This window comes from Salmo salar, chromosome 11, assembly GCF_965601325.2.
Source record: "Salmo salar chromosome 11, fSalSal1, whole genome shotgun sequence".
Lineage (NCBI taxonomy): Eukaryota > Metazoa > Chordata > Actinopteri > Salmoniformes > Salmonidae > Salmo > Salmo salar.
In genome coordinates this window covers 105,954,126-105,979,796 of record NC_138301.1, presented here as the reverse complement: position 1 = coordinate 105,979,796, position 25,671 = coordinate 105,954,126, and the positions used below count along the sequence as shown (strand labels likewise).

The 25,671-nt window shown below is 43.5% G+C and overlaps 1 protein-coding gene across 6 annotated transcripts in view; it reads left to right on the top strand.

Moving 5' to 3' along the window:
• The window catches only part of LOC106563448 (spectrin beta chain, non-erythrocytic 1), a 110,038-nt gene that overhangs the window by 64,481 nt on the left and 19,886 nt on the right, over positions 1–25,671 (top strand). For all 6 annotated transcript variants that reach the window (XM_045690051.2, XM_014129037.3, XM_082958234.1 and 3 more), the window contains 11 exons: positions 14,067–14,218; positions 14,517–14,690; positions 15,112–15,203; positions 15,383–15,463; positions 16,221–16,336; positions 17,460–17,572; positions 17,690–17,877; positions 18,005–18,122; positions 18,289–18,447; positions 18,870–19,172; positions 25,492–25,645. In XM_045690051.2, coding sequence (XP_045546007.1) covers positions 14,067–14,218; positions 14,517–14,690; positions 15,112–15,203; positions 15,383–15,463; positions 16,221–16,336; positions 17,460–17,572; positions 17,690–17,877; positions 18,005–18,122; positions 18,289–18,447; positions 18,870–19,172; positions 25,492–25,645 — 1,650 coding nt within the window. The remainder of the gene's footprint in view (positions 1–14,066; positions 14,219–14,516; positions 14,691–15,111; positions 15,204–15,382; positions 15,464–16,220; positions 16,337–17,459; positions 17,573–17,689; positions 17,878–18,004; positions 18,123–18,288; positions 18,448–18,869; positions 19,173–25,491; positions 25,646–25,671) is intronic.

The window sequence follows — 25,671 nt, the reverse complement described above, 5'->3', positions numbered from 1 at the left end:
GTATTGTAATCAAAACTTACCAGAAAACATGTAGTCCTTGGCTCAGACAGTGTAGTAGTGTGAGCTCAATAGCATCTCATTAGTGTGCAAGATCTTGAGAATCAGCTGTACATGTGATCGAAGAGTGCATTGCACATGTGATGGAAAAATGCACTGTGCATGCAGAGGGTTGCGATTCCATTGAATTGAGGATAGTTTAACCAAAATATGCCACAAGACCTAGAATTGCCTTGTGTGTCCCACAAAAAAGGTTCACTGTTATAAGCTAACTTTTTTTGATGAATTTTAGCAAAATTCCCCAAATTTCGGGGCTTAACTTCCCATGGAAAATTCAGGAAATTTACTGGAACGTTTCCGACCCTTTGCAACCCTATGTGTGACATGGCAGATGTTCTAACAAAGACCCAGGACAAACAACAACAGTGCCCTCCGCCTTGTGTAGTACACACAACCTCCCTGGCCTCTGCATCCATTATTGTATCTCAGTAGCATATTATTCCATCCTATCACAGTGTCTACCTTGAGAGCAGGACAGGCAAGAGTAAGTCTGTGTGTCTATGACAACGGTGGCGGCTACGAACCTTGTGGCAGGGCCTTGAGAAGACTTCACTATTCCTGACTCCTGTGCTCTGATACCAGGCCCCACAGCTTTCTGTCCCAAGTCTCCAAGTACGGCTAGTATCTAATCAACCTTATCTGTTTCCTTGAGTTTGACCCTAGCTGTCTGTGGTCAGAGAACAGTGAGATAAAGTACATGGGTGGGTCTTTTAGTGTTTCTCTATTCAATTCAAGTTCCGTGTTTGTGTGTACTTTTGTGTCAAGTCAAGTCATAGCAGTCATTGGCTTCATGCCCCATCAGATTTGTCCTGTAAAAAAAAGATAATAATAATAGGTTTAACATTTCTCAACCTCATAACTAGCTACCAAGAAGTCATTTCAGGCTATCGATCAAGTTAGGGTAGCTAGCTTGTCTAACTAACTTAGCTGGCATGCCTGCTGGCAAGGTTGGTAGACGAAAAAGCAATTACTAAATGTACTGAATAAGACTCACATTCCTTTCAATCTTTTACCCAGAGATGCAGAGAAGCATATTTAGTTTATTTTAACCTCTATGGGCTAGGTACTCAACAGCCAGTGGAATCCCGTGGCGCGATATTCAAATACCTTAGAAATGCTATTACTTCAATTTCTCAAACATATGACTATTTTACACCATTTTAAAGACAAGACTCTCGTTAATCTAACCACACTGTCCGATTTCAAAAAGGCTTTACAACGAAAGCAAAACATTAGATTATGTCAGCAGAGTACCCAGACAGAAATAATCAGACACCCATTTTTCAAGCTAGCATATAATGTCACAAAAACCAAAACCACAGCTAAATGCAGCACTAACCTTTGACGATCTTCATCAGATGACACTCCTAGGACATTATGTTATACAATACATGCATGTTTTGTTCAATCAAGTTCATATTTATATCAAAAACCAGCTTTTTACATTAGCATGTGACTAGCATTCCCACCGAACACTTCCGGTGAATTTACTAAATTACTCACGATAAACGTTCACAAAAAACATAATTATTTTAAGAATTATAGATACAGAACTCCTTTATGCAATCGCGGTGTCCGATTTTAAAATAGCTTTTCGGTGAAAGCACATTTTGCAATATTCTGAGTAGATAGCCCGGCCATCACAGGCTAGCTATTTTGACACCCACCAAGTGTGGTACTCACCAAACTCAGATTTACTATAAGAAAAATTGGATTACCTTTGCTGTTCTTCGTCAGAACGCACTCCCAGGACTTCTACTTCAATAACAAATGTTGGTTTGGTTCCAAATAATCCATAGTTATATCCAAATAGCGGCGTTTTGTTCGTGCGTTCAAGACACTATCCAAAGGGTGACGAAGGGTGACGCGCCCGGCGCGTTTCGTGACAAAACAAATCAAAATATTCCATTACCGTACTTCGAAGCATGTCAAACGCTGTTTAAAATCAATTTTTATGCGATTTTTCTCGTAAAAAAGCGATAATATTCCGACCGGGAAACCCTGTTTTCGTTCAAAGACGAAAAAATAAAAACATGAGTCGTCTCGTGCACGCGCCCCCAGTCTCATTGTTCTCAGATCGACCACTAACCAAATGCGCTACTGTTTTTCAGCCATGGCCTGCAAAGTCATCATTCAACGTTCTGGCGCCTTCTGAGAGCCTATGGTAGCGTTAGAAAATGTCACGTTATGCCAGAGATCCCCTGTTTTGGATAGAGATGATCAAGAAGGCCAAGAAATAGTCAGAGAGCGCTTCCTGTTTGGAATCTTCTCAGGTTTTGGCCTGCCAAATGAGTTCTGTTATACTCACAGACACCATTCAAACAGTTTTAGAAACTTTAGGGTGTTTTCTATCCAAATCAAACAATTATATGCATATTCTAGTTACTGGGCAGGAGTAGTAACCAGGTTAAATCGGGTACGTTTTTTATCCGGCCGTGCAAATACTGCCCCCTATCCCCAACAGGTTAAGAAAATAACCCCCAGTCAGGGGGATACAGATGGCTCAAGAGGTAAGCTTTGATATCCAGAAAAATATATATTTATTTTTTTACATAGAATTAAGCATAATGATTATGGCTCTAGATTGCAGAAAAAGCTGTTTCAGGTGTATTAAAAATGAAAATTCTCCAACTTATAGACAAGGGGGCATAGCCCCCGTCCAGACCACCCGCCCAGCCATCCTCACATACTTTGTGCCCCCCTCAGATTTTGGGGGTGCATGATGCCCCTGATAACAATCCTTAAGCTGCAGATAATCATCTGTGTTTTGATGTACTGCTGCTGTGAGCCTACCTGTCCTACTCCTCTCTGGCCAAGCCTTGAGGCAAACGCACAAATAAGAGGGAGAGGGAGGGACTTAAGGGTTAAAAAAAGGAAAGACAAACGCTTTTGCTGCTTGAAAAGGTCACCTCGAAATGTCATGATTCACACTTGAATTACAGTGAGGTACAGCCGCCACTGTCTGCGTGCCTGCTGTCTGTGTGTCTGCCTGGCTGCCTGCCTGCGTGCGTGCCTGTCTGCCTGCTGTCTGTCTGCCTGCATGTCGTTCCTCTGTCTTTTCCTCTGCTTCGTGTGCCCAGGGAGATAGGGAGGCTTGGGATGTGATGACCTGTATTAAAAAAAAGCTTTTCATCTAGACTCCTGTTACTCATCGTAGTTGTTCTGTCTGGATACTGTATAATACTTAAAGTGTAGAGATGCATTCACCACCAAATATTTTTTTAGGGGGGGATGTGCTCAACACCGTGAAACACCTATAATAGGCTTGTCGCTAGTTACCACAGCCGCAGAGTCAACATTGGCTATATAGTAAAAATTCATCAAGACAAAAATATAAGGTTAGCAGTGTGTTTAGGGTTAGGTTTAAAATGGGAATTTAAGATGAGAAATAGTTGAAATAGCCGTGGTTTAAACATAATGGTGCATAAAGATGGAGGAATTCAGATATAACATTTTCCTTTTGAGCACTATCCAGACTTTTTAAACTACGGCGCACAACATGTTCCAATATGCCTACAGTATAAATCGGCACAATTGACTATTTCTTTTTTTCAAATTGACGCTGTCTTGGAGCTAGAATTGGGATCCTGTATACTGTGCTAATGCCAATCCCCCAAAAAGTGTAACAGAGCACTTCACAATTTGGCAGACTTAGCAGATGAGGCGTTTGTGATAAGTACATGGAGGCTGCCATCTTTATGCACCTTCGCCATTATGACTTTTTGGCGGTGGTAACTAGTGACGACCGGGTTATAGACTACCGTGTAGCCGTGGACTTGTCTCAGTCTGCCTGCCGGCTGTCTTTGTGCCTGTGCCTGCCTGCTGCCAATCTGTCTGCCTGTCTGCCTGCCTGTCTGTGTGCTTGCCTGCGTGCGTGCCTGTCTGCCTGCTGTCTGCCTGCCTGCCTGCCTGTCTGCCTGCCTGCCTGTCTGTGTGCCTGCCTGTCTGTGTGCCTGCCTGTCTGTGTGCCTGCCTGTCTGTGTACCTGCCTGTCTGTGTGCCTGCCTGCGTGCGTGCCTGTCTGCCTGCTGTCTGTCTGCCTGCATGTCGTTCCTCTGTCTTTTCCTCTGCTTCGTGTGCCCAGGGAGATAGGGAGGCTTGGGATGTGATGACCTGTATTAAAAAAAAGCTTTTCATCTAGACTCCTGTTACTCATCGTAGTTGTTCTGTCTGGATACTGTATAATACTTAAAGTGTAGAGATGCATTCACCACCAAATATTTTTTTAGGGGGGGGATGTGCTCAACACCGTGAAACACCTATAATTTTTCATTGCAATCTAGGCTAAAGGGTGTGGCTGTCACTGAAGCAACAGAGTCCCTTATTTGCATGTGTGTTTATGCTCTGTACTGTCTGGCTATTTATTTTAAGTGTCTGTATTGTGTAAACTGGAGGAAACTACTGTTTGTTGGGAGATGATGATGACACATGATTTCTGTCGTTGTCCCTTTTTTAATGCAAAGTCTGTAACGCAAGAAGAAGTGCAATTTCCTCTGCAACAGCAACGGTTTCTGCTGCTGCCCATGGTTCATTCAGCACAGAGCCTTGTGAAGAACCTAATTGGTGACAGCAAGAGGTCCCTTTTAGGTTAGGAACGAGAATAGGGCTGCATCTAGTAATCCCTAGGATCATGGCACAGATGTAGCTGTATGTCCACAAATGTTTGTATACAGGTGTGTCTCTAGGTATGTTTGCTGTGTAATTAATAATAGCCCTGCAGTGTACTGAAGGCCAGATGGAGTGACCGTCCTTTGTGTTGTGTTGCCTGTTATTCAGACAGTCATTGTCCCAGACCCCCCCCCCCCCCCCCCCCATCCATCCCCCTGAGCAGAGCTGGAATTCTGTGGGGCAGAATGTGTCGGCTTTCCCCCCCGCTGTGGTCAGAATGTTCTAGAACACTTTAGAACATTCAGTTACCACCTCACTTCACTGCAGCACACCTCAGGACAGCACATTTACTTTTTTAACAAGTTTGAATATGACATATTTATTACAGTTAGACAGTAGTATATTACCTACCCTAACCATGGAACATATTAACTTACGATGACCATTCTACTGGAACACTCCTGTGAATAACTGATTAAACTGTGAAAAATCTCTCTTCCGACCTTTGTTTGGAGGTTATTGGCAAACGAGGACCATTTCTTTTGACTGATTGGTCCGTCTGACTGTGAGTAGTACTGTCCCAGTTTCTAGCTGCTGACAGTCACACACCATTTGCATGGCAAAGCAGCCCTGTCCTGATAAAATGGGTCACCACTGCACCGCACACTTGGCCCTTCTCTCTATCTGTGCTCTGACTCTTGACTGTTTTCTGTGGCCCATCTGACCGTTGCATTTCACAGTGACCTGTTTCTGTCTAGATCTCTCTGCAGGGTGCATTCGTTTCCCCCAGCCAAGTTTTCAACTGCTGAGCTGTGGATTGTTGGCGCTATCAAAACATATCATAGAGACTAATAGGAATGGCACTTGGAACAGCTGATGATGTACAGAGGTGAAGTTCAGGCCACTCTGCTTGTCTGCTTGTCTGCTTGTCTGCTTGTCTGCTTGTCTGCTTGTCTGTCTGTCTGTCTGTCTGTCTGTCTGTCTGTCTGTCTGTCGGTCTGGTCTTGTCTGGTCTTGTCTTGTCTTGTCTTGTCTTGTCTTGTCTTGTCTTGTCTTGTCTTGTCTTGTCTTGTCTTGTCTTGTCTTGTCTTGTCTTGTCTTGTCTTGTCTTGTCTTGTCTTGTCTTGTCTTGTCTTGTCTTGTCTTGTCTTGTCTTGTCTTGTCTTGTCTTGTCTTGTCTTGTCTTGTCTTGTCTTGTCTTGTCTTGTCTTGTCCTGTCCTGTCCTGTCCACTCCACTCCACTCCACTCCACTCCACTCCACTCCACTAGTCAAGGTTGCCAGATCCAGGCCTAGACTCTGTCCAGGAGGGGTGAGGTTATGATGGCACACACACACACACACCCACAAGAACACACACAAGAACACACTCGAGCCCACCACCTCCCTAAGACCTCCATGAATCCCAGATAACCGGGTCAAGTATTCTGTTGCTAAACCCCATGCATGAGCAGCCAGATTCACAGCCATTGAATTCCATTTATTTGTTCATTGCTATCTTTATTTAATGTTTAAGAATTTATATGGATGTCAAACATCCCATTATAATCCCAGCCTGCCAAATAGTGACCAACTACAGTGCATCCCTTGTACCCCTTAGCACAGTTTCTAGAGGGATAAATAACATTCCAGTCCTCCCAGTCAGGGGTCGTAGTTGTGGGGTATAGGAGTTGTCAGAGCTGCTTCAAAGGGTCAAGCACAGTTTGGGGGGGATTTAATTGGGATGGGCTTGAGCAGATTTTCTCGCCAACAACCAACAAGCAGAGTAGTCACGCTGGTGGTTTCTGATTATCCAGAATGAGTACATTTTTATTTGGTATCTGGGTTAAAGTTGTTTATGGGACAGCAGACGTTTCAGTCATTTGGGTTGCCATACGAGCTTGACTACAGGGCGACAACTCGCTGAACTGGTTTCTGTCTGAGCTATCAGATAAGACATTTAGCATGTCGTCATGGGACGTGCTCAGTAAATAGGGGTTCAGTTAGATTTAATGGTCCTCCATTATCTTCTGTGCATTTCTGTATCTGGTCTGATAGACTGAGGTTATCTCATTCGAAGTAATCCTGCTTTACAACAATAGTTTGTGAAGGCCTGCAAGGAGCTTATATGCTCCACAATAGAGCCTTCAGGCATCATACACAGTAACTATATAGCGCTACTGTAACATGGTTTAAAAGAAACGTTTGGGATGTGTGGACTTTTCTGGTGTGAGTTTGTGTGTTGTCTGTTCTGGTCTAGCAGTAGAGGCCCTGCAATAAAAAGATGTGTATAGAGTTAACATAGTTAGCCGAGCCTAACTCATTATGAAGGGTCCTCCCAGACCCCACACTTCAAATAAAACACCTGCCACAGCCAGTCTCTGACTTGGTCTTTGATGAATACATATACAGTGCCTTGGGAAAGTATTCAGACCCCTTCACCTTTTCCACATTTTGTTACATTACAGCCTTATTCTTAAATTGATAAAATATTTTTTTTATGCACAATTTGTGAAGGGATAAGATGACACTTATGAGAAGTTATTGCATGCTATGAGTAGTTATTACATGCTATGAGTAGTTATTACATGCTATGAGTAGTTATTACAAAACCCAACCTACCACGCACTCAGTGAATGGTAAGCTTGCTTAAACCTGTCCAATCCCTTTTAGATAACTAGATGGAAATGAATTGAAGGATCCATTTTATTTTATTTAGTTATTACATGCTATGAGTAGTTGTTCCATACCATGAGTAGTTGTTCCATACCATGAGTAGTTGTTCCATACCATGAGTAGTTGTTCCATACCATGAGTAGTTGTTCCACACCATGAGTAGTTGTTCCACGCGCATGAGTAGTTAGTTGTTCCACGCCATGAGTAGTTAGTTGTTCCACGCCATGAGTAGTTAGTTGTTCCATGCCATGAGTAGTTGTTCCACGCTATGAGTAGTTGTTCCATACCATGAGTAGTTGTTCCATGCCATGAGTAGTTGTTCCACGCTATGAGTAGTTGTTCCACGCTATGAGTAGTTGTTCCACGCTATGAGTAGTTGTTCCACGCCATGAGTAGTTGTTCCACGCCATGAGTAGTTGTTCCACGCCATGAGTAGTTAGTTGTTCCACGCCATGAGTAGTTAGTTGTTCCACGCCATGAGTAGTTGTTGCCACGCCATGAGTAGTTAGTTGTTCCACGCCATGAGTAGTTAGTTGTTCCACGCCATGAGTAGTTAGTTGTTCCACGCCATGAGTAGTTAGTTGTTCCACGCCATGAGTAGTTAGTTGTTCCACGCCATGAGTAGTTAGTTGTTCCACGCCATGAGTAGTTAGTTGTTCCACGCCATGAGTAGTTAGTTGTTCCACGCCATGAGTAGTTGTTCCACGCCATGAGTAGTTGTTCCACGCCATGAGTAGTTGTTCTTATACTGTACACAAAGTTGCATTATGGAAGAGGTATTCTGAGTTTATACTATTATACAATGCATTCGAAAAGTATTCAGACCCCTTGACTTTTTCCACATTATTTTTAATCCTCTTTAATCTACACACAATAAATACCCCATAATGGCAAAGCAACAACTTTTTTGAATTTTTTTTACAAATATATTAAAAATAAAACAGAAATACCTTATTTTCATAAGTATTCAGACCCTTTGCTATAAGACTCGAAATTGAGCTCAGGTGCATCTTGTTTCCATTGATCATCCTTGAGATGTTTCTACAACTTGATTAGAGTCCACCTTTGGTAAATTCAATTGATTGGACATGATTTGGAAAGGCACACACCAGTCTATATTGTTGTCTACCTTATTGCCCTTTGTGCTGTTGTGTGTGGCCAATAATGTTCGTACCATGTTTTGTGCTCTACCATGTTGTGCTGCTGCCATGTTGTGTTGCTACCATGTTGTTGTCATGTTGTGTTGCTACCATGCTGTGTTGTCATGTGTTGCTGCCATGCTCTATTGTTGTCTTAGGTCTCTCTTTATCTAGTGTTGTGGTGTCTCTTGTCGTGATGTGTGTTTTGTTCTATACAGTTGAAGTCGGAAGTTTACATACACCTTAGCCAAATACATTTAAACTCAGTTTTTTCACAATTCCCGACATTTAATCATAGTAAAAATTATCTGTTTTATTTCAGTTAGGATCACCACTTTATTTTAAGAATGTGAAATGTCAGAATAATAGTAGAGAGAATTATTTATTTCAGCTTTCATTTCTTTCATCACATTCCCAGTGGGTCAGAAGCTTACATACACTCAATTAGTATTTGGTATCATTGCCTTTAAATTGTTTAACTTGGATCAAACGTTTTGGGTAGCCTTCCACAAGCTTCCCACAATAAGTTGGGGAAATGTTGACCCATTCCTCCTGACAGAGTTGGTGTAACTGAGTCAGGTTTGTAGGCCTCCTTGCTCGCACATGCTTTTTCAGTTCTGCTCACAAATTTTCTATGAGATTGAGGTCAGGGCTTTGTGATGGCCACTCCAATACCTTGACTTTGTTGTCCTTAAGCCATTTTGCCACAACTTTGGAAGTATGCTTGGGGTCATTGTCCATTTGGAAGACCCATGTGCGACCAAGATTTAACTTCCTGACTGATGTCTTGAGATGTTGCTTCAATATATCCACATCATGTTCTTCCCTCATGATGCCATCTATTTTGTGAAGTACACCAGTCCCTCCTGCAGCAAAGCACCCCCACAACATGATGCTGCCACCCCCGTGCTTCACGGTTGGGAGGGTGTTCTTCGGCTTGCAAGCATACAAACATAACAATGGTCATTATGGCCAAACAGTTCTATTTTTTTTTCTTCTTCATCAGACCAGAGACATTTCTCCAAAAAGTACGATCTTTGTCCCCATGTGCAGTTGCAAACCGTAGTCTGACTTTTTTCTGGCAGTTTTGGAGCAGTGGCTTCTTCCTTGCTGAGCGGCCTTTCAGGTTATGTCGATATCAAACTCGTTTTACTGCGAATATAGATAGTTTTGTACCTGTTTCTTCCAGCATCTTCACAAGGTCCTTTGCTGTTGTTCTGGGATTGATTTGCACTTTTCGCACCAAAGTACGTTCATCTCTAGGAGACAGAACGCGTCTCCTTCCTGAGTGGTATGACGGCTGCGTGGTCCCATGGTGTTTTTATACTTGCGTACTATTGTTTGTACAGATTAACGTGGTACCTTCAGGCGTTTGGAAATTGCTCCCAAGGATGAACCAGACTTGTGGAGGTCTACAATTGTTTTTCTGAGGTCTTGGCTGATTTCTTTTGATTTTCCCATGATGTCAAGCAAAGAGGCACTTGAAATACATCCAGAGGTACACCTCCAATTGACTCAAAATTATGTCAATTAGCCTATCAGAAGCTTCTAAAGCCATGACATAATTTTCTGGAATATTCCAAGCTGTTTAAAGGCACAGTCAATTTAGTGTATGTAAACTTCTGACCCACTGGAATTGTGATACAGTGAATTATAAGTGAAATAACCTGTCTGTAAACAATTGTTGGAAAAATTACTTGTCATTCACAAAGTAGATGTCCTAACCGACTTGCCAAAACTATAGTTTGTTAACAGGACATTTGTAGAGTGGTTTAAAAACTAGTTTTAATGACCCCAACCTAAGTGTATGTAAACTTCCAACTTCCGCTGTATTTAATTTTTTATTTCCCAGCCCCCATCCCCACAGGGGACCTTTTGCCTTCTGGTAAGCCGTCATTTGTAAATAAGAATTAGTTCTGATTTGACTTGCCTAGTTAAATAAAATGTCTGTATAAAGGTCCCACAGTTGACAGTGCATGTCAGAGCAAAAACCAAGTCATGAGGTCAAAGGAATTTTCCGCAGAGCTCCGAGATAGGATTGTGTTGAGGCACAGATCTGGGGAAGGGTATCCAAAAATGTTTGCAGCATTTAGGGTCCCCAAGAACAGTGGCCTCCATCATTCTTAAATGGAAGAAGTTTGGAACCACCGAGACTCTTCCTAGAACTGGCCGCCCGACCAAACTGAGCAATCAAGGGCGAAGGGCATTGGAGGTGGTCAAGAACCGGATGGTCACTCTAACAGAGCTTCAGAGTTTCTCTGTGGAGATGGGAGAACCTTCCAGAAGGACAACCATCTCTGCAGCACTCCTTCAATCAGGCCTTTATTGTGCAGTGGCCAGACAGAAGCCACTCCTCAGTAAAAGGCACATGACAGCCCGCTTGGAGTTTGCCATAAGGCACCTAAAGACTATCAGACCATGAGAAACAAGATTCTCTGGTCTGATGAAACCAAGTTTGAATTCTTTGGCAAATCTGGAGGAAACCTGGCTCCATCCCTACGGTGAAGCATGGTGGTGGCAGCATCATGCTGTGGGGATGTTTTTCAGCGGCATTGACTGGGAGACTAGTTAGGATCGAGGGAAAAATGAACGGAGCAAAGTACAGAGAGATCCTTGATGAAAACCTACGGCGAAGGTTCACCCTCCAACAGGACAATGACCAGCAACCTGACAGAGCTTGAGAGGATCTGCTGAGAAGAATGGGAGAAACTCCCCAAATACAGGTGTGCCAAGCTTGTAGTGTCATGCCCAAGAAGACTTGAGGCTGTAATCACTGCCAAAGGTGCTTCAACAAAGTACTGAGTAAAGGGTCTGAATACTTATGTCAATTTAATATTTCAGTTTATTTTTCAATAAATCTGCACAAATTTCTAAAAACCTGTTTTTGCTTCGTCATTATGTGGTATTGTGTGTAGATTGACGATTAAAAAACACAATTTAATCAATTTTCGAATAAGGCTGTAACGTAACAAAATGTGAAATTCATTGTGTCTGAATACTTTTGGAATGCACTGTGGAGTGTTTGAAGTTGAAAACCCTCCTCCCTCCCTGATAGGTTACACCCATGTTAAAGCAAGGGATGCACACCAATACTATTCCTCCTCATGCCTCACTCCATCCTAGTGTCACCCAAAGAGAGCTGGGAAGTCTGCAGGCGGTGATCTCGGAGTGAGCTGCTGCTGGCCCTCTCCAGACCTCTGAGACCTCTCTGGCTGACCGCCTGCCTGCCTGACCTGGCTGCCTGCCCGTCACTGTCCCTCCCCCTCTACCTCTCTCTTCTCCTGAACAAACCCATTAGTGTTTGATTGAAATGATCCTCAGCATGGAGAATGGGCTTCTTTAAACCTTGTAAAGTGGCCCCCTAATCCTTCAAGTTCTGCCATAAATCACCTCAGGATTACCACCGTTCTGCTACCCAGCCAGCTGCTCCCCGGGCCTGTCATCGGACAGGGCACCGGGTGGGGTGGGGTGCTGCCTGTCTCTGTCCCTGTCCCCTGCCCCAGCATGGGATCTGTTAGCTAGGGCTGGGAATTGCCAGGGACGTCACGATACAATATTATCACTATACTTAGGTGCCGATATGTATTGTGGTACTCATGATTCTATATGTATTAGAATCATGAGAAATACAATACATATAGAATCATGAGAAATACATTTGTATTGTGATTCTCATGATTCTATATGTATTGTGATTCTCACAATTCTATATGTATTGTGATTCTCACGATTCTACATGTATTGTGATTCTCACGATTCTACATGTATTGTGATTCTCACGATTCTATATGTATTGTGATTCTCACGATTCTATATGTATTGTGATTCTCACGATTCTACATGTATTGTGATTCTCACGATTCTACATGTATTGTGATTCTCACGATTCTACATGTATTGTGATTCGATACTGTGATTTTGTGTTTCAATGTTCCAAACGTATGGTTCCCCATATGTCTGCTGCAGAGTGAGCCATGAGAGTTTTGATCAGTCATGGAAATAGAAGTGCTGAAAAATAATTTGGTGATATTGTCAAAACGATACAATATGATACAACATATCGTCAGATAATATCCCGATATGTAACTATTGATTCCCCCTTATTGTGGGAAGCTTGTGGAAGGCAACCCGAAACGTTTGACCCAAGTTAAACAATTTAAAGGCAATGCTACCAAATACTAATTGAGTGTATGTAAGCTTCTGACCCACTGGGAATGTGATGAAAGAAATGAAAGCTGAAATAAATAATACTATTATTCTGACTTTTCACATTCTTAAAATAAAGTGGTGATCCTAACTGACCTAAGACAGGGAATTTTTACTTGGATTAAATGTCAGGAATTGTGAAAAACGGAGTTTAAATGTATTTGGCTAAGGTGTATGTAAACTTAGCTGTATGTCACAGTACAGCTACTAAATAGCTGTGTTTCTTTCAAGCAGAGCATGACCTATTGCTCCTGTCCATCACCGTCTGTGTCACATGGCACATCTCACCAGGAGTTCCATGGATCTCACACACACTAATTCTCTCTCACATGGAGAACCATTTCACTGTGTCTTAGAGATAGCAGGAAGCTTTCCTTAACACAATGAAACCAACCAGGAATTTAAAGATTGAAGCCATGACCTTTTTCTGATAGGATTTGGAGATGCTCTGATCTTTACTACAGTTAACATCACACAGTTTCACAAATGATCTGCTCTTTTACCTCACTGCTTTCTTACCTCATAGCTCATCTGATTTTAATTCCATTGTATTACAATTGTAGTTTATTTTCACAGTTAATTTCTTATGTGTGGGCCTCTAGCTACTAGACTGTAATGCTATTTTCTGCTCTAGATCTAACTCACAGAGACCAAGACCATGTGACCTAGAATTGAGGTCACCTTGTTTGGAGGCATGTTTAGTATCTTACTCTGCTGCATATGTCTGTGCTGCCTCTGCTACTGTTTAATTCATTGTGTCCCCTTTATCTTCCTGTAACATTATAGGGAACTGTTCTCTTCAGACCCCAACACAATTCTGTGCTCGTTCCTGCAATACTGCATCATTGATTTCTCGGTCCTTCACTTATGTGTTGGTTAGCGTCATTGTGAACCGTTAGCGTCGCTATTCAAGACTGGCCTTCTATTCAGATGGTGCAGTCTCAGGCGACTGGCGGACGCCCCGTCAGCAGCCCAGTCACTTAGGTTAAGTTAGAGGCCTAAAGAACCCTCTACTAAGCTGTCTGTCAACGCAGTAATCCCAACGACCTAATGGCGCAGCTCATCTGTGAAATGAAGTGCTGCGTAGCGGAGCTCAGGTCCCCATGATTCACTGGCATCAGTCTCAGTCTGAGGGGTGATTCAGGCATTTTAATGGCTGTATAAGACTACATAAGTGTTTTTCTCCAACAAAATTGCATCCCCCTCAAAATATTTATTTTGTTGACAGTATTGGAGTATTGGACATGGGATAGGTTATTACAAAGCAATGAATGACTTCACACTTTTTGACAGTCCCTATGAGCTGGTTTCTGATTGGTTTACCCTCGCATCAACCCGCCCTCCTCTGCTCTCCAGATGATTGGTTTAACATCAACCCACCCTCCTCCCCTCCCCTCTCCAGATGAGCGTGAAGCAGTGCAGAAGAAGACCTTTACTAAGTGGGTGAACTCTCACCTGGGCCGTGTGACGTGCCGCATCGGGGACCTGTACACTGACCTGAGAGATGGACGCATGCTCATCCGCCTGCTGGAGGTGCTGTCAGGAGAACAGCTGGTCAGTAACTCACAATCCCTCTTTATCTGTCCTCCTAACCCTGACCCTAACCTTAACCCTGACCAATCACTCATGGCTCACCTTGTTTGTCCTGAACTAACCCTCTCTCATTCCTGTATTCTCTTGTCCTCTCGTTATTTTTCTCTCACTGTGCTCCATTCTGCTTAACATGAAATCTATTTTCATTCTTATACCCTCTTCCTCTCCCTTTCTGTTTTCTTTGCCACTTTCCATCACGATCACACACAATCCTGAATTTCCCCCTTCTCTCCCCCTTCTCTCTCTTGTCTCTGTCCAGCCGAAGCCCACTAAGGGGCGTATGCGTATCCACTGCCTGGAGAACGTGGACAAGGCCCTGCAGTTCCTCAAGGAGCAGAAGGTCCACCTGGAGAACATGGGCTCCCACGACATCGTGGACGGGAACCACCGCCTCACCCTGGGTCTCATCTGGACCATCATCCTTCGCTTCCAGGTACCGTGTGACTCCTTGTAATGTTCTGTACAATGTCTTTCTATGGGCCTTCCTAGAGAGTAGAGGGCGCAAGTGAATATTACACATCCCAGCCCACTTGTGTCCCATTCACCACCCTCACCTGGGTCAACCCCACCCTGCCTAGTTCAAAACTAATGGGAATGGTTTTCTGGGGCCATTTTCTTTTCAGAGAATGTTAATATTCTAATGAGATTTCAGTGTTCTTTTTTCCCATCTTCTTTTCATGACAATTACATATTTTCATGACAAGCAAATCTCTGCTCTCCTGTTAGACGGATGTGCTTCATCATCAAACTTAACAAAGAGCTGTATGTAAGACCGATGATTTCAGGGAGGTCTTAATGAGAGAGAGAGATTATGTAGGCAGTGTGTCTGACTGAGAGGCTGCTCTGCTTAACAGATCCAGGACATCAGTGTGGAGACTGAGGATAACAAGGAGAAGAAGTCAGCCAAAGAGGCTCTGCTGCTCTGGTGCCAGATGAAGACCGCTGGGTGAGAAGGGGGAGAGGGAGAGAGGGAGAGATTCTAGGATGTGTCCAGTCATGTGAATGTATGATGAAGATATGTGAAATGATGAGTTATTTTATTTTAATAATTTCCAGTGTCTGTCAACACCAAAAGAGCCTGGGTACTGAGTTGATGATTAATGAGCTGTTATCTTGACTCTGCAGGTACCCCAACGTCAACGTTCACAACTTTACCACCAGCTGGAGAGATGGCCTGGCATTCAACGCCATCGTGCACAAACACAGGTCAATGACCTTCCCCCTTTGTCCATGTTGCCTGTCACACTATGAAATGTGTTAGTCACTCATGTTAACTGTAGGCCCTGACATTGTCCTTCACCTGGCACTCTGTCCGTGTGAAGTGATATATTCATTCTGTCCGTGACTAGATGTCCAGTACCTTGGCCTGTTGTCCTTGCAGTGCCGTTGAGGAATAGGCCTGTTGACGGGGGGGGGTCTGTATCCCCATAAATTGATGAAAATAAAATGGGAGTTAGTTGACCTAGATAATGAATAAAACCAACTCGTTTTGCATGCAAGGCCATGCCTGGTGACTCACCATTTCCCTCTGCTGGTGACTCCTACTGCATTACGGTGGGACTCAGACACCTAGAGTGTCTGATTTTTAACATGACAACAACTGTAACAAATGGAAGCCCATGGATGATGCTCATCAGTCAAATACTGGCACATTTGAATGTATGCCTGCAACTAGTGTATATTGCTCACTTGAGACTCAAAGTACGAGTAGTTTGAAATGTGGACTGAATGAGCTACAAGGCAATCATGTACATTCTGTCACTGCCATTTTCCTTATCTGATTAGAATGGGGTCGCTCTGAATAAGTGGAACAATGTTGAAGTTGACTTTGCCTACACATCTTAGAATGTACAAATCATGGTGACGTGTTGATAAACTCAACCTGTAGTGGTTAGGATGCTGTCTTTACGCCTTATACATGAGATTCCTTTCATTAAAAGCAACACCTGTTTTCCCCATCCAGACCGGATGTGATTGAATTTGACACCCTGAAGCGGTCCAACGCCCACTATAACCTCCAGAATGCCTTCAACACAGCAGAGAATAAGCTAGGCCTCACCAAACTCCTCGACCCAGAAGGTGAGTCAGGGAGGTCAGAGCTCAGACTGGACGAGTGTTGGATTGTATGTGGCCTCTGCCCTTGCCCTCTGGCTAGTTGTCACCAACACAGTGCTCCTGTCCTGTACCAGGCGAGCTGGATGGGGTGTGGGAGGAGGATTACTGGAATGAATTACAACTTAAGTGAGAATAGGGCCTATGTGGCCATGGGGCAGGGCTTAATGATGCCCTCTGACATCACAGAGGAAGTCCATACATGGTGAGGGGTTGGCAACGCTCTGGGGCCATCAATCAGGGCACATTTAGAGACGAGCACCATGTGTGTTTAAGTTGAATTGACTGGGTTAAGATGGGAGACAGTTTCTGTGGGCGTGTGTGTTCGACTGTGTGTGGAAGTGTGTGTGTGCGACTGTGTGTGGAAGTGTGTGTGTGCGACTGTGTGTGGAAGTGTGTGTGTGTGTGCGACTGGGATTGGAAGTTTGTGTGTGTGCATGTTTGTGTCAGTGTGTGTCTGACTGTGTGGGTATGTGTCTCAGTATGTGTGGGTATGTGTCTCAGTATGTGTGTGACTGTGTGGGTATGTGTCTCAGTATGTGTGTGACTGTGTGGGTATGTGTCTCAGTATGTGTGTGACTGTGTGGGTATGTGTCTCAGTATGTGTGTGACTGTGTGGGTATGTGTCTCAGTATGTGTCTGACTGTGTGGGTATGTGTCTCAGTATGTGTGTGATGTGTGTGGGTATGTGTGTGATTGTGTGGGTATGTGTCTCAGTATGTGTGTGACTGTGTGGGTATGTGTCTCAGTATGTGTGTGACTGTGTGGGTATGTGTCTCAGTGTGTGTCTGACTGTGTGGGTATGTGTCTCAGTATGTGTGTGACTGTGTGGGTATGTGTCTCAGTATGTGTCTGACTGTGTGGGTGTGTGTCTCAGTATGTGTGTGATTGTGTGGGTATGTGTCTCAGTGTGTGTCTGACTGTGTGGGTATGTGTCTCAGTACGTGTCTGACTGTGGGTATGTGTCTCAGTGTGTGTCTGACTGTGTGGGTATGTGTCTCAGTATGTGTGTGATTGTGTGGGTATGTGTCTCAGTATGTGTGTGATTGTGTGTGGAGAGGAGATGTGGATCAAATGTCTCTCTTTCCAGATGTCAACGTTGACCAGCCAGATGAGAAGTCCATCATCACCTATGTGGCCACCTACTACCACTACTTCTCCAAGATGAAGGCCCTGGCTGTGGAGGGCAAGAGGGTTGGCAAGGTGGGGTGCAATGGCTGTTTAACTATTTGTTTGTGTGTGTGTGCGTGTGTGCGTCTCTTCCTGTCACTGTCTTTGGAGCTTGTCTAACCCCTCTCTTTCTCCCTCCCATCCACCCAGGTGTTGGACTATGCCATTGAGGCTGACCAGCTGGTAGGGAACTATGAGAGCCTGGCTTCAGAGCTGCTGCAGTGGATTGAGCAGACCATCCTCACTCTGAATGACCGGCAGCTGGCCAACTCCCTAAACGGTGTGCAGAACCAGCTGCAGGCCTTCAACACCTACCGCACAGTGGAGAAACCCCCAAAGTAAGATGGGGAGACACGCTGGGGGGAAATTTAGAATTTAAGAACGAGTGATGTTCTAGCAGGTTGGAATCATAACTTCACATATTCCATGTTAGGTGTCTGACCTGGCTGTGTTGGTGTTCCTCAGGTTCACAGAGAAAGGCAACCTGGAGGTGCTGCTGTTCACCATCCAGAGCAAGATGAGAGCCAACAACCAGAAGGTGTACATTCCCAGGGAGGGAAAGCTCATCTCTGACATCAACAAGGTATCACCCACAGGGCTCCAGTTACTCGCTGTTTAAATGCATTACTTGTCCTGAGTAGAGCTTCAATAAACAACAGTTAACCCTGCAGGTGTTTAAGATCGTGAATAACACCCCTGGTTTAATTAAGGGACCTCTCTGACTAGCTGTGTTCTGATTGGCTCTGCAGGCGTGGGAGCGTCTGGAGAAGGCAGAGCACGAGCGGGAGCTGGCGCTGAGGAACGAGCTGATTCGACAGGAGAAGCTGGAGATGCTTGCGGCTCGCTTCGACCGCAAGGCCGCCATGAGGGAGACCTGGCTGAGCGAGAACCAGCGGCTCGTCTCTCAGGTAACACCGGCCGAGACCTGGTAATGTATTCACAATGAGGAGGAGGGCGGTTATATTTGTCTCCCAGGTGTCCACAGACCAGAGATAACAGTAATCATAAGTGATGGTTGTGATTACATTATTTTGACGAGACATGTTTACTGCAGACCAGCCAATCTAATTATCTAGTAAGGTGGAGGGGAGTGATAAATGACTACAGACACACTGTAGCTAGCTGATCTCCATTTTAATGGCATTTACAACTATAATTTGCTATCACTGTCATTTCTAGAAGTGAGAGTGGATTTAGCAATTTAATAGACAATTTAATACCCTTGTATGCATTTGAACACATTTACTCTTTCTATCACATATACGTTTATGACCAATGTACAGACTGACCTCTCCCGCTTCTAACCTCAATCTGTCCTCTTGTCCCTCAGGACAACTTTGGCGTGGACCTGGGAGCGGTGGAGGCCGCCACCCGTAAACACGAGGCCATCGAGACGGACATCGGGGCGTACGGGGAGCGTGTGGCGGCCGTGGAGGCGGTGGCCAGGGAGCTGGAGGCAGAGAACTACCATGACGTGCGTCGCGTGCTGGCGAGGAGGGACAACGTGCTGCGGCTGTGGGAGTATCTGAAGGAGCTGTTAGCCGCTCGCAGGGAGAGACTCCACGCACACCGAGACCTGCAGAGACTGCTGGAGGAGATGAGATACATCATGGACTGGATGGGAGATATGAAGGTACTGGAACATATCAACATGTCAACTCTGCACACACTATATATTCTCCCAGTGTAGAATATGTACTCTTGGTCATTAACAACCTTCTGTAATCCTGTACATTTCACAGTATCAACCCTGCATGCTAGTACTCCTTTCAAAATGGTTACTACTCCTGGGTGTAATGGGTTTACAGAGGTTGACTGGGTGAAATGCGTCTGTCTGAGTGTATTCTTAGCTCTTGGCCTCAGCTGATTCCTTTTCCCCTGACTACCTTAAAATCCGCCACTTTTCAACCCTGTATTCATTATCTCCAGCACCATACCAGTGTATATACATTTAGGTGAAAATTAGGGATGTAACAATTCACCGATACACGTCTGTCGCTGATTCAGATGTTTAAGATACAAGTGCATCGGTCCGCGGACCCCAAACCGATCCAAATGTAGCATGCATCGGTCCGCGGACCCCAAACCGATCCAAATGTAGCATGCATCGGTCCGCGGACCCCAAACCGATCCAAATGTAGCATGCATCGGTCCGCGGACCCCAAACCGATCCAAATGTAGCATGCATCGGTCCGCGGACCCCAAACCGATCCAAATGTAGCATGCATCGGTCAGAAAATCAATTCAAACGTTACGAATCGCCGGTTCCCAAAAATGTCTTGCTCCTAGTACATTCTTTCTACCTTCCGAAAAGACCTCATCTTTTGTGACAGCTCGTGTCCTCTCTTTCAGTGTCCAACTGCATGTAACTGTGTTCACAGTCATTGATCTGCAAGTCATTTTGCATGCCGAAAAAACCCCAGGCCTTGACGGACTGCACACTATGCCCAGCTTAGTGCGTTGACAAATGTGAGGTATACAGCCTGTTCCTGACCTTGCACATCTGCGCAGCACCTTCAGATATGTATTGTGTGATAGTAGGCTTTATTAGTTGAGTGATAACCTATGTAATTTGCTAGGTTATTGTTATCTCTGCGCTGTTGAAGATGGTGTTATAGCGGAATAAAAGTAAGCTATTGGAGACAACTCTCATCTGCTATACCTGCTTACAATAGATTTCATTTAGATTGTTCAGGATCACCATCAGCAGTAGTTTTGGTAGTTTTTCTTTAAATAGTCAATGTGTATATATATATAGTAATTTTTTTATATACATGGTAAAGTTGATAATTTCATAACGAGGACAGCAATCACTTTTGCGAGGCGCACGGCATGGCCGAATCGAGAGGAGAAGAGATGATCACTCCGTAAAAACTTCCAACCGGTCAAAACCATTTGATTTTGATTGGCTTTTGATTGGATTTTGATTGTTTGCAACGCCAGCATGGTGTGTGCAACGCCAGGGTTGTGGGTTCGATTCCCACGGGGGGCCAGTACAAAAACAAAAAGAAAATGCATGAAATGAAATGTATGCATTCACTACTGTAAGTCGCTCTGGATAAGAGCGTCTGCTAAATGACTAAAATGTAAAAAATGATTTAGAGATGAGGGTGAAATACAAAGTTGTGCTATACACGCATGGCCAGTTTATTAGGTACACTCATCTAGTACCGGGTCAGACCCCTCTTTGCCTCCAGAACAGACTTATTTGTGGCATGGAAACATTGTGCAATTGGTATCAAGGGACCTAACGTGTTCGAGGAAAACTTTCCCCACACCATTACACCATTGCCACCTGCCTATACTGTTGACACCAGGCAGGATGGGGCCATGGACTCCTGCTGCTTACTCCAAATCCTGACTCTGCCATTAGGATGATGAAACAGGAACCGGATTCGTCGGATCAGGCAATGTTTTTCTATTCTTCAATTGTCCAGTGTTGGTGAGCTGCTTCTTGTTGTTTTTAGCTGATAGGAGTGGAACCCGGTGTGGTCGTCTGCTGCAATAGCCCATCTGTGACCAGGACCGACGAGTTGTGTGTTCCGAGATGGCGTTCTGCACACCACTGTTGTACTGTGGTGTTATGTGCCTGTTTGTGGCCGCCTGTTAGCTTGCACGATTTTGGCCATTCTCCTTTGACCTCTCATCAACGAGTTGTTTTCACCCACAGGACTGCTGCTGACTGGATGTTTTTTGTTTTGTTTGTCACACCATTCTCTGTAAACCCCAGACACTGTCTTGCATGAAAAGCCCAGGAAGCCGGACGTTTCTGAGATGCTGGAACTGGCGCACCTGGCGCCAACGATCATACCACGCTCAATGTCACTTAGGCCATTTGTTTTGCCCATTCTAACATTCAATCGAACTTTAACTCAATGCCTGTCTGACTGTTTTATATAGCAAGCCACAGCCACATGACCCACTGTCTGTAGGAGCAACCATTTCTGTGAATGGGATGGTGTACCTAATAAACTGTCCGCTGATTTGTAAACCACAAATATTGATACATTACTAGCACAAACACTTCATCTGCAAAAATATCAAGTTAACTTCTCTAGGGTAGGGGGCAGTATTTTGACGTCCGGATGAAAGGCCTGCCCGTAGTAAACTGCCTGCTACTCAGGCTCAGAAGGTAGGATATGAATATTATTAGTAGATTTGGATAGCAAACACTCTGAAGTTTCTAAAACTGTTTGAATGATGTCTGTGAGTATAACAGAACTCATATGGCAGCAAAAACCTGAGAAAAATCCAACCAGGAAGTGTGGAAATCTGAGGTTTGTAGTTTTTGAAGTGATTGCCTATACAGTATACAGTGACTTAGGGTTCATTTTGCACTTCCTAAGGCTTCCACTAGATGTCAACAGTCGTTAGAACATTGTTTCATGCTTCTACTGTGAATAGGGAGAGAATAAGAGCTCTTGGAAGTAGATGAGTGAGAAAATGACATGAGCTCAGTGGCGCGCGCTCACTGAGCGTTAGCTGTGTTCCTTTTCTTTTTTGAAGACAAAGGAATCGTCCGGTTGGAATATTATGGAAGATTTATGATAAAAACATCCTAAAGATTGATTCTATACATCGTTTGACATGTTTCTTCAAACTGTAGTATAACTTTTTTGACTTTTCGTCTGGACTTAGTAAGCGCGTGCCTTACATTTGGAATAGTGAACCTAACGCGTGAACAAAATGAAGGTATTTGGACATAAAGATTAACTTTATCGAACAAAACAAACATTTATTCTGGAACTGGGATTCCTGGGAGTGCATTCCGATGAAGATCATCAAAGGTAAGTGAATATTTATAATGTAATTTTTGTCATTTCTGTTGACTCCAAAATGGCGGGTATCTGTATGGCTTGTTTTGATATCTGAGCGCTGTACTCAGATTATTGCAATATTTGCTTTCGCCGTAAAGCTTTTTTGAAATCTGACACAGCGGTTGCATTAAGGAGAAGTGTATCTATAATTCTTTGAATAACTGTTGAATATTTTATCAACGTTTATGAGGAGTATTTCTGTAAATTGGTGTGCTCATTCACCGGAAGTTTTGGGAGGCAAAACATTTCTGAACGTTACACGCCAATGTAAAATGGGGTTTTTGGATATAAATATGAACTTTATCGAGCAAAACATACATGTATTGTGTAACATGAAGTCTTATGAGTGCCATCTGATGAAGATCATCAAAGGTTAGTGATTCATTTTAGCTGTATTTCTGTTTTTTGTGACGCCTCTCCTTGCTTGGAAAATGGCTGTGTGGTTTTTCTTGTCTCGGCGCTGTCCTAACATAATCTAATGTTATGCTTTCGCCGTAAAGCCTTTTTGAAATCGGACAATGTGGTTGGATTAACGAGAAGTGTATCTTTAAAATGGGATATAATAGTTGCATGTTTGAGAAATTAGAATTATGACGCTAGCGTCCCACATACCCCAGAGAGGTTAATTAGTGGGTGATGGTGATTTCAGAAGCAAAGTCTGGGACAAAAAAACATACGCTACATCGCCCCTCCTTTATCTGATATTGGTAGATGCCTAGATGCCTAGTCTCCCTTATGGCTCAGCTCAGGTGCCTACATAGTACATACACCATAGCCATGAATCATTTACACACACACAAACCCAGAAGTCGGCTCAGACAGATCCAGCTCCAAGAGGCCCAGCTCATGAGTTCCATCAGCAGCAGATTTGAATTTAGAATAGAAAATGTGTTTATGCGATAAATGTTAGTGCATGGAATCGCACCGAAACGCATTGATTCATTCTGATATCAAACCAAATCACACCGAATCATTTCAAACTAAAACGTATTGTTCCTGTATCGGATCCCATGTATCTAGATACGTATCCAATCATTTTGAAAGGTAAAGATGCGCATCCCTTGAAGAACATGGCGTGTTTGTATGACCTGTGGTTAAAAAGATAAGAAGAAAGGTCCTAAAAAAATGTTTCTCTGTGACATCACAGGGCAGGATTAAAAATAAGAAAACCAGTGATTTTCAAAACCTGCAATGAGTTTCTAGCCAGGGTGAGGGTATTTTCTTGCTCCCCACGTCACCGTGAATCTCAGTGTTTGAAAAGAACTGTTTTTAAAATGTTTTAATCCCTTACACTTGTGGAAATTGGCTTATATGCATAGGGCCAAATGGATATGCTTCTAACAGAACTACAAAAAGCATATGCATGACCATGGTAGCAATTGAAGAACACTTTGGAGATTTATGGGGAAATTATCAGAACAAAGGGGAGGACAACAGTTCACCTGACACAAGACTGAATCTAAACATGACACTCTTGATTTTATGTGCATTTCATTTACTGTACTTTTCATTTGTCAATACCGAAATCTGAAAATACTCTGGATACATTCAGTAACATAATAAGAATATTAATTGAAATTTGGAGTAGGTGCAAGATAATAAAAAAGATTGAGTGAGTGAGAGGACTAACTGGTGTCTCCAAGTGGCCACACCTCTCCAGTTCCTAAGTCATTTCAATGCACTTTTATGACTCAAGGAAAGAACTATAAAGTGCTATTTGAGCTCTCCTAGCTTTGCCATTGAGGAACTGAAGCAAGCACAGCCCTCACACGCAATCCAAAAATGTTCCATTATAAATTGCAATCTGGGTTAGGTGTGCATCATTTTGGAAGATTATTCTAGTACCAACGTGGCTAGCTAAGTTATACAAATCTTAGTGTTAGGCTTTCAAAAGACACTTCAGACAATCAGATCGTAATATTGTTATGCATAGAATGGAGTCATCCAAGTGAGTGTTCTGTTGCAATCATTTTCTTCACAATTCGACAAACAGGCTCATTCTTTTCAGGACAACGCAGGATATAACTCATGTCAGCCTTCTAACTGTGGATCTAACATAGCGATCATAAACGTTGATACTGTACATTTAAAAAAATATATATATTATAATATGGAAATGTGAAGTGCACATTTGGACTCATGGCTGTGTGGTTTCCTTGTACGACGTCAAAGCGGTATTCATTATAATCTTCAATGTCTCGTCTTTCAGAACACATTAAGTCCTTTCGATTCACAGCATTTCCCTCACTCAGACAACAAATGTACAAAAGTAGCGGAAGGGATGGGGACATCTTCCTGTCGCACGCGGTGCTCAAGTTTATAATGACTGTCAGTCAAAAGCCATACAGCGTAGTGAAGCAGAGAACCTGAGCTCTGACATCATGTATAGCATGTTACTGTATAGCCACTCTGGTCCAATTTAGGCACTTACTGTATCAATGACAAAATGTGCCATTTTCAACCCTTATATGGGATTACAGGGACTGTGAGTGGAAAGGGTTAATTTTTGATGATGTCGTCAGGTAGAACTTTTTAACTTTATATTTATTTCATTTCATTTTTATTTTTTTTAGAAATGTGCAGTTTTCACATATGTAGACACTGGTATTGTGCTAGAGATAATGAAATTGAAAAGTGGTAGAATTGCCCTTTAACAGATTCATGTTATTGTGATTATATTGTGATTCAGGGAGCCTTGCCTCGTCAATACCTAATGAGCACTCTGTTTTCTCAAGATAAAGTCTCGCTTATCAGTCACCAAGAAAGCTGGCCCCTCATTTACGATATTGACAGCTTTGCTTAATCTATAACTCTCAGTGACTGCTGGAACCATAATGTCTTACCAATTCTCTCTCCCATTACCATCTTATTAGGAGCATGTCTTCACTATGTAGAGAATTTAGTATTTTATTTGGATCCCCATTAGCTGCTTCTAATGCAGTAGCTACTCTTCCTGCGGTCCACACAGAACATTGATAGACAAGAACAGCTCAAGGACAGAGCTACATGCATGTAAATGATAATATAAAGGTTCTGTACTGAGATAACAGACAGAACTATACTATAGGCCTACATAGTCCAGACATGGTGAATGACTGTGTTTCTAACATGTCTTCCTGCCATGTGCTCTCCCAGGGTCGTCTGCAGTCCCAGGACAGTGGGAAGCATCTGCATGATGTGGAGGACCTGCTGCAGACTCACAACCTGGTGGAGGCAGACATCTCAGCCCAGGCAGAGAGGGTCCGCGGGGTCCAGAGAGCTGCTCAGCGCTTCACCTCCGACCAACAGGGTGAGACTACAGACATGCACACAAGT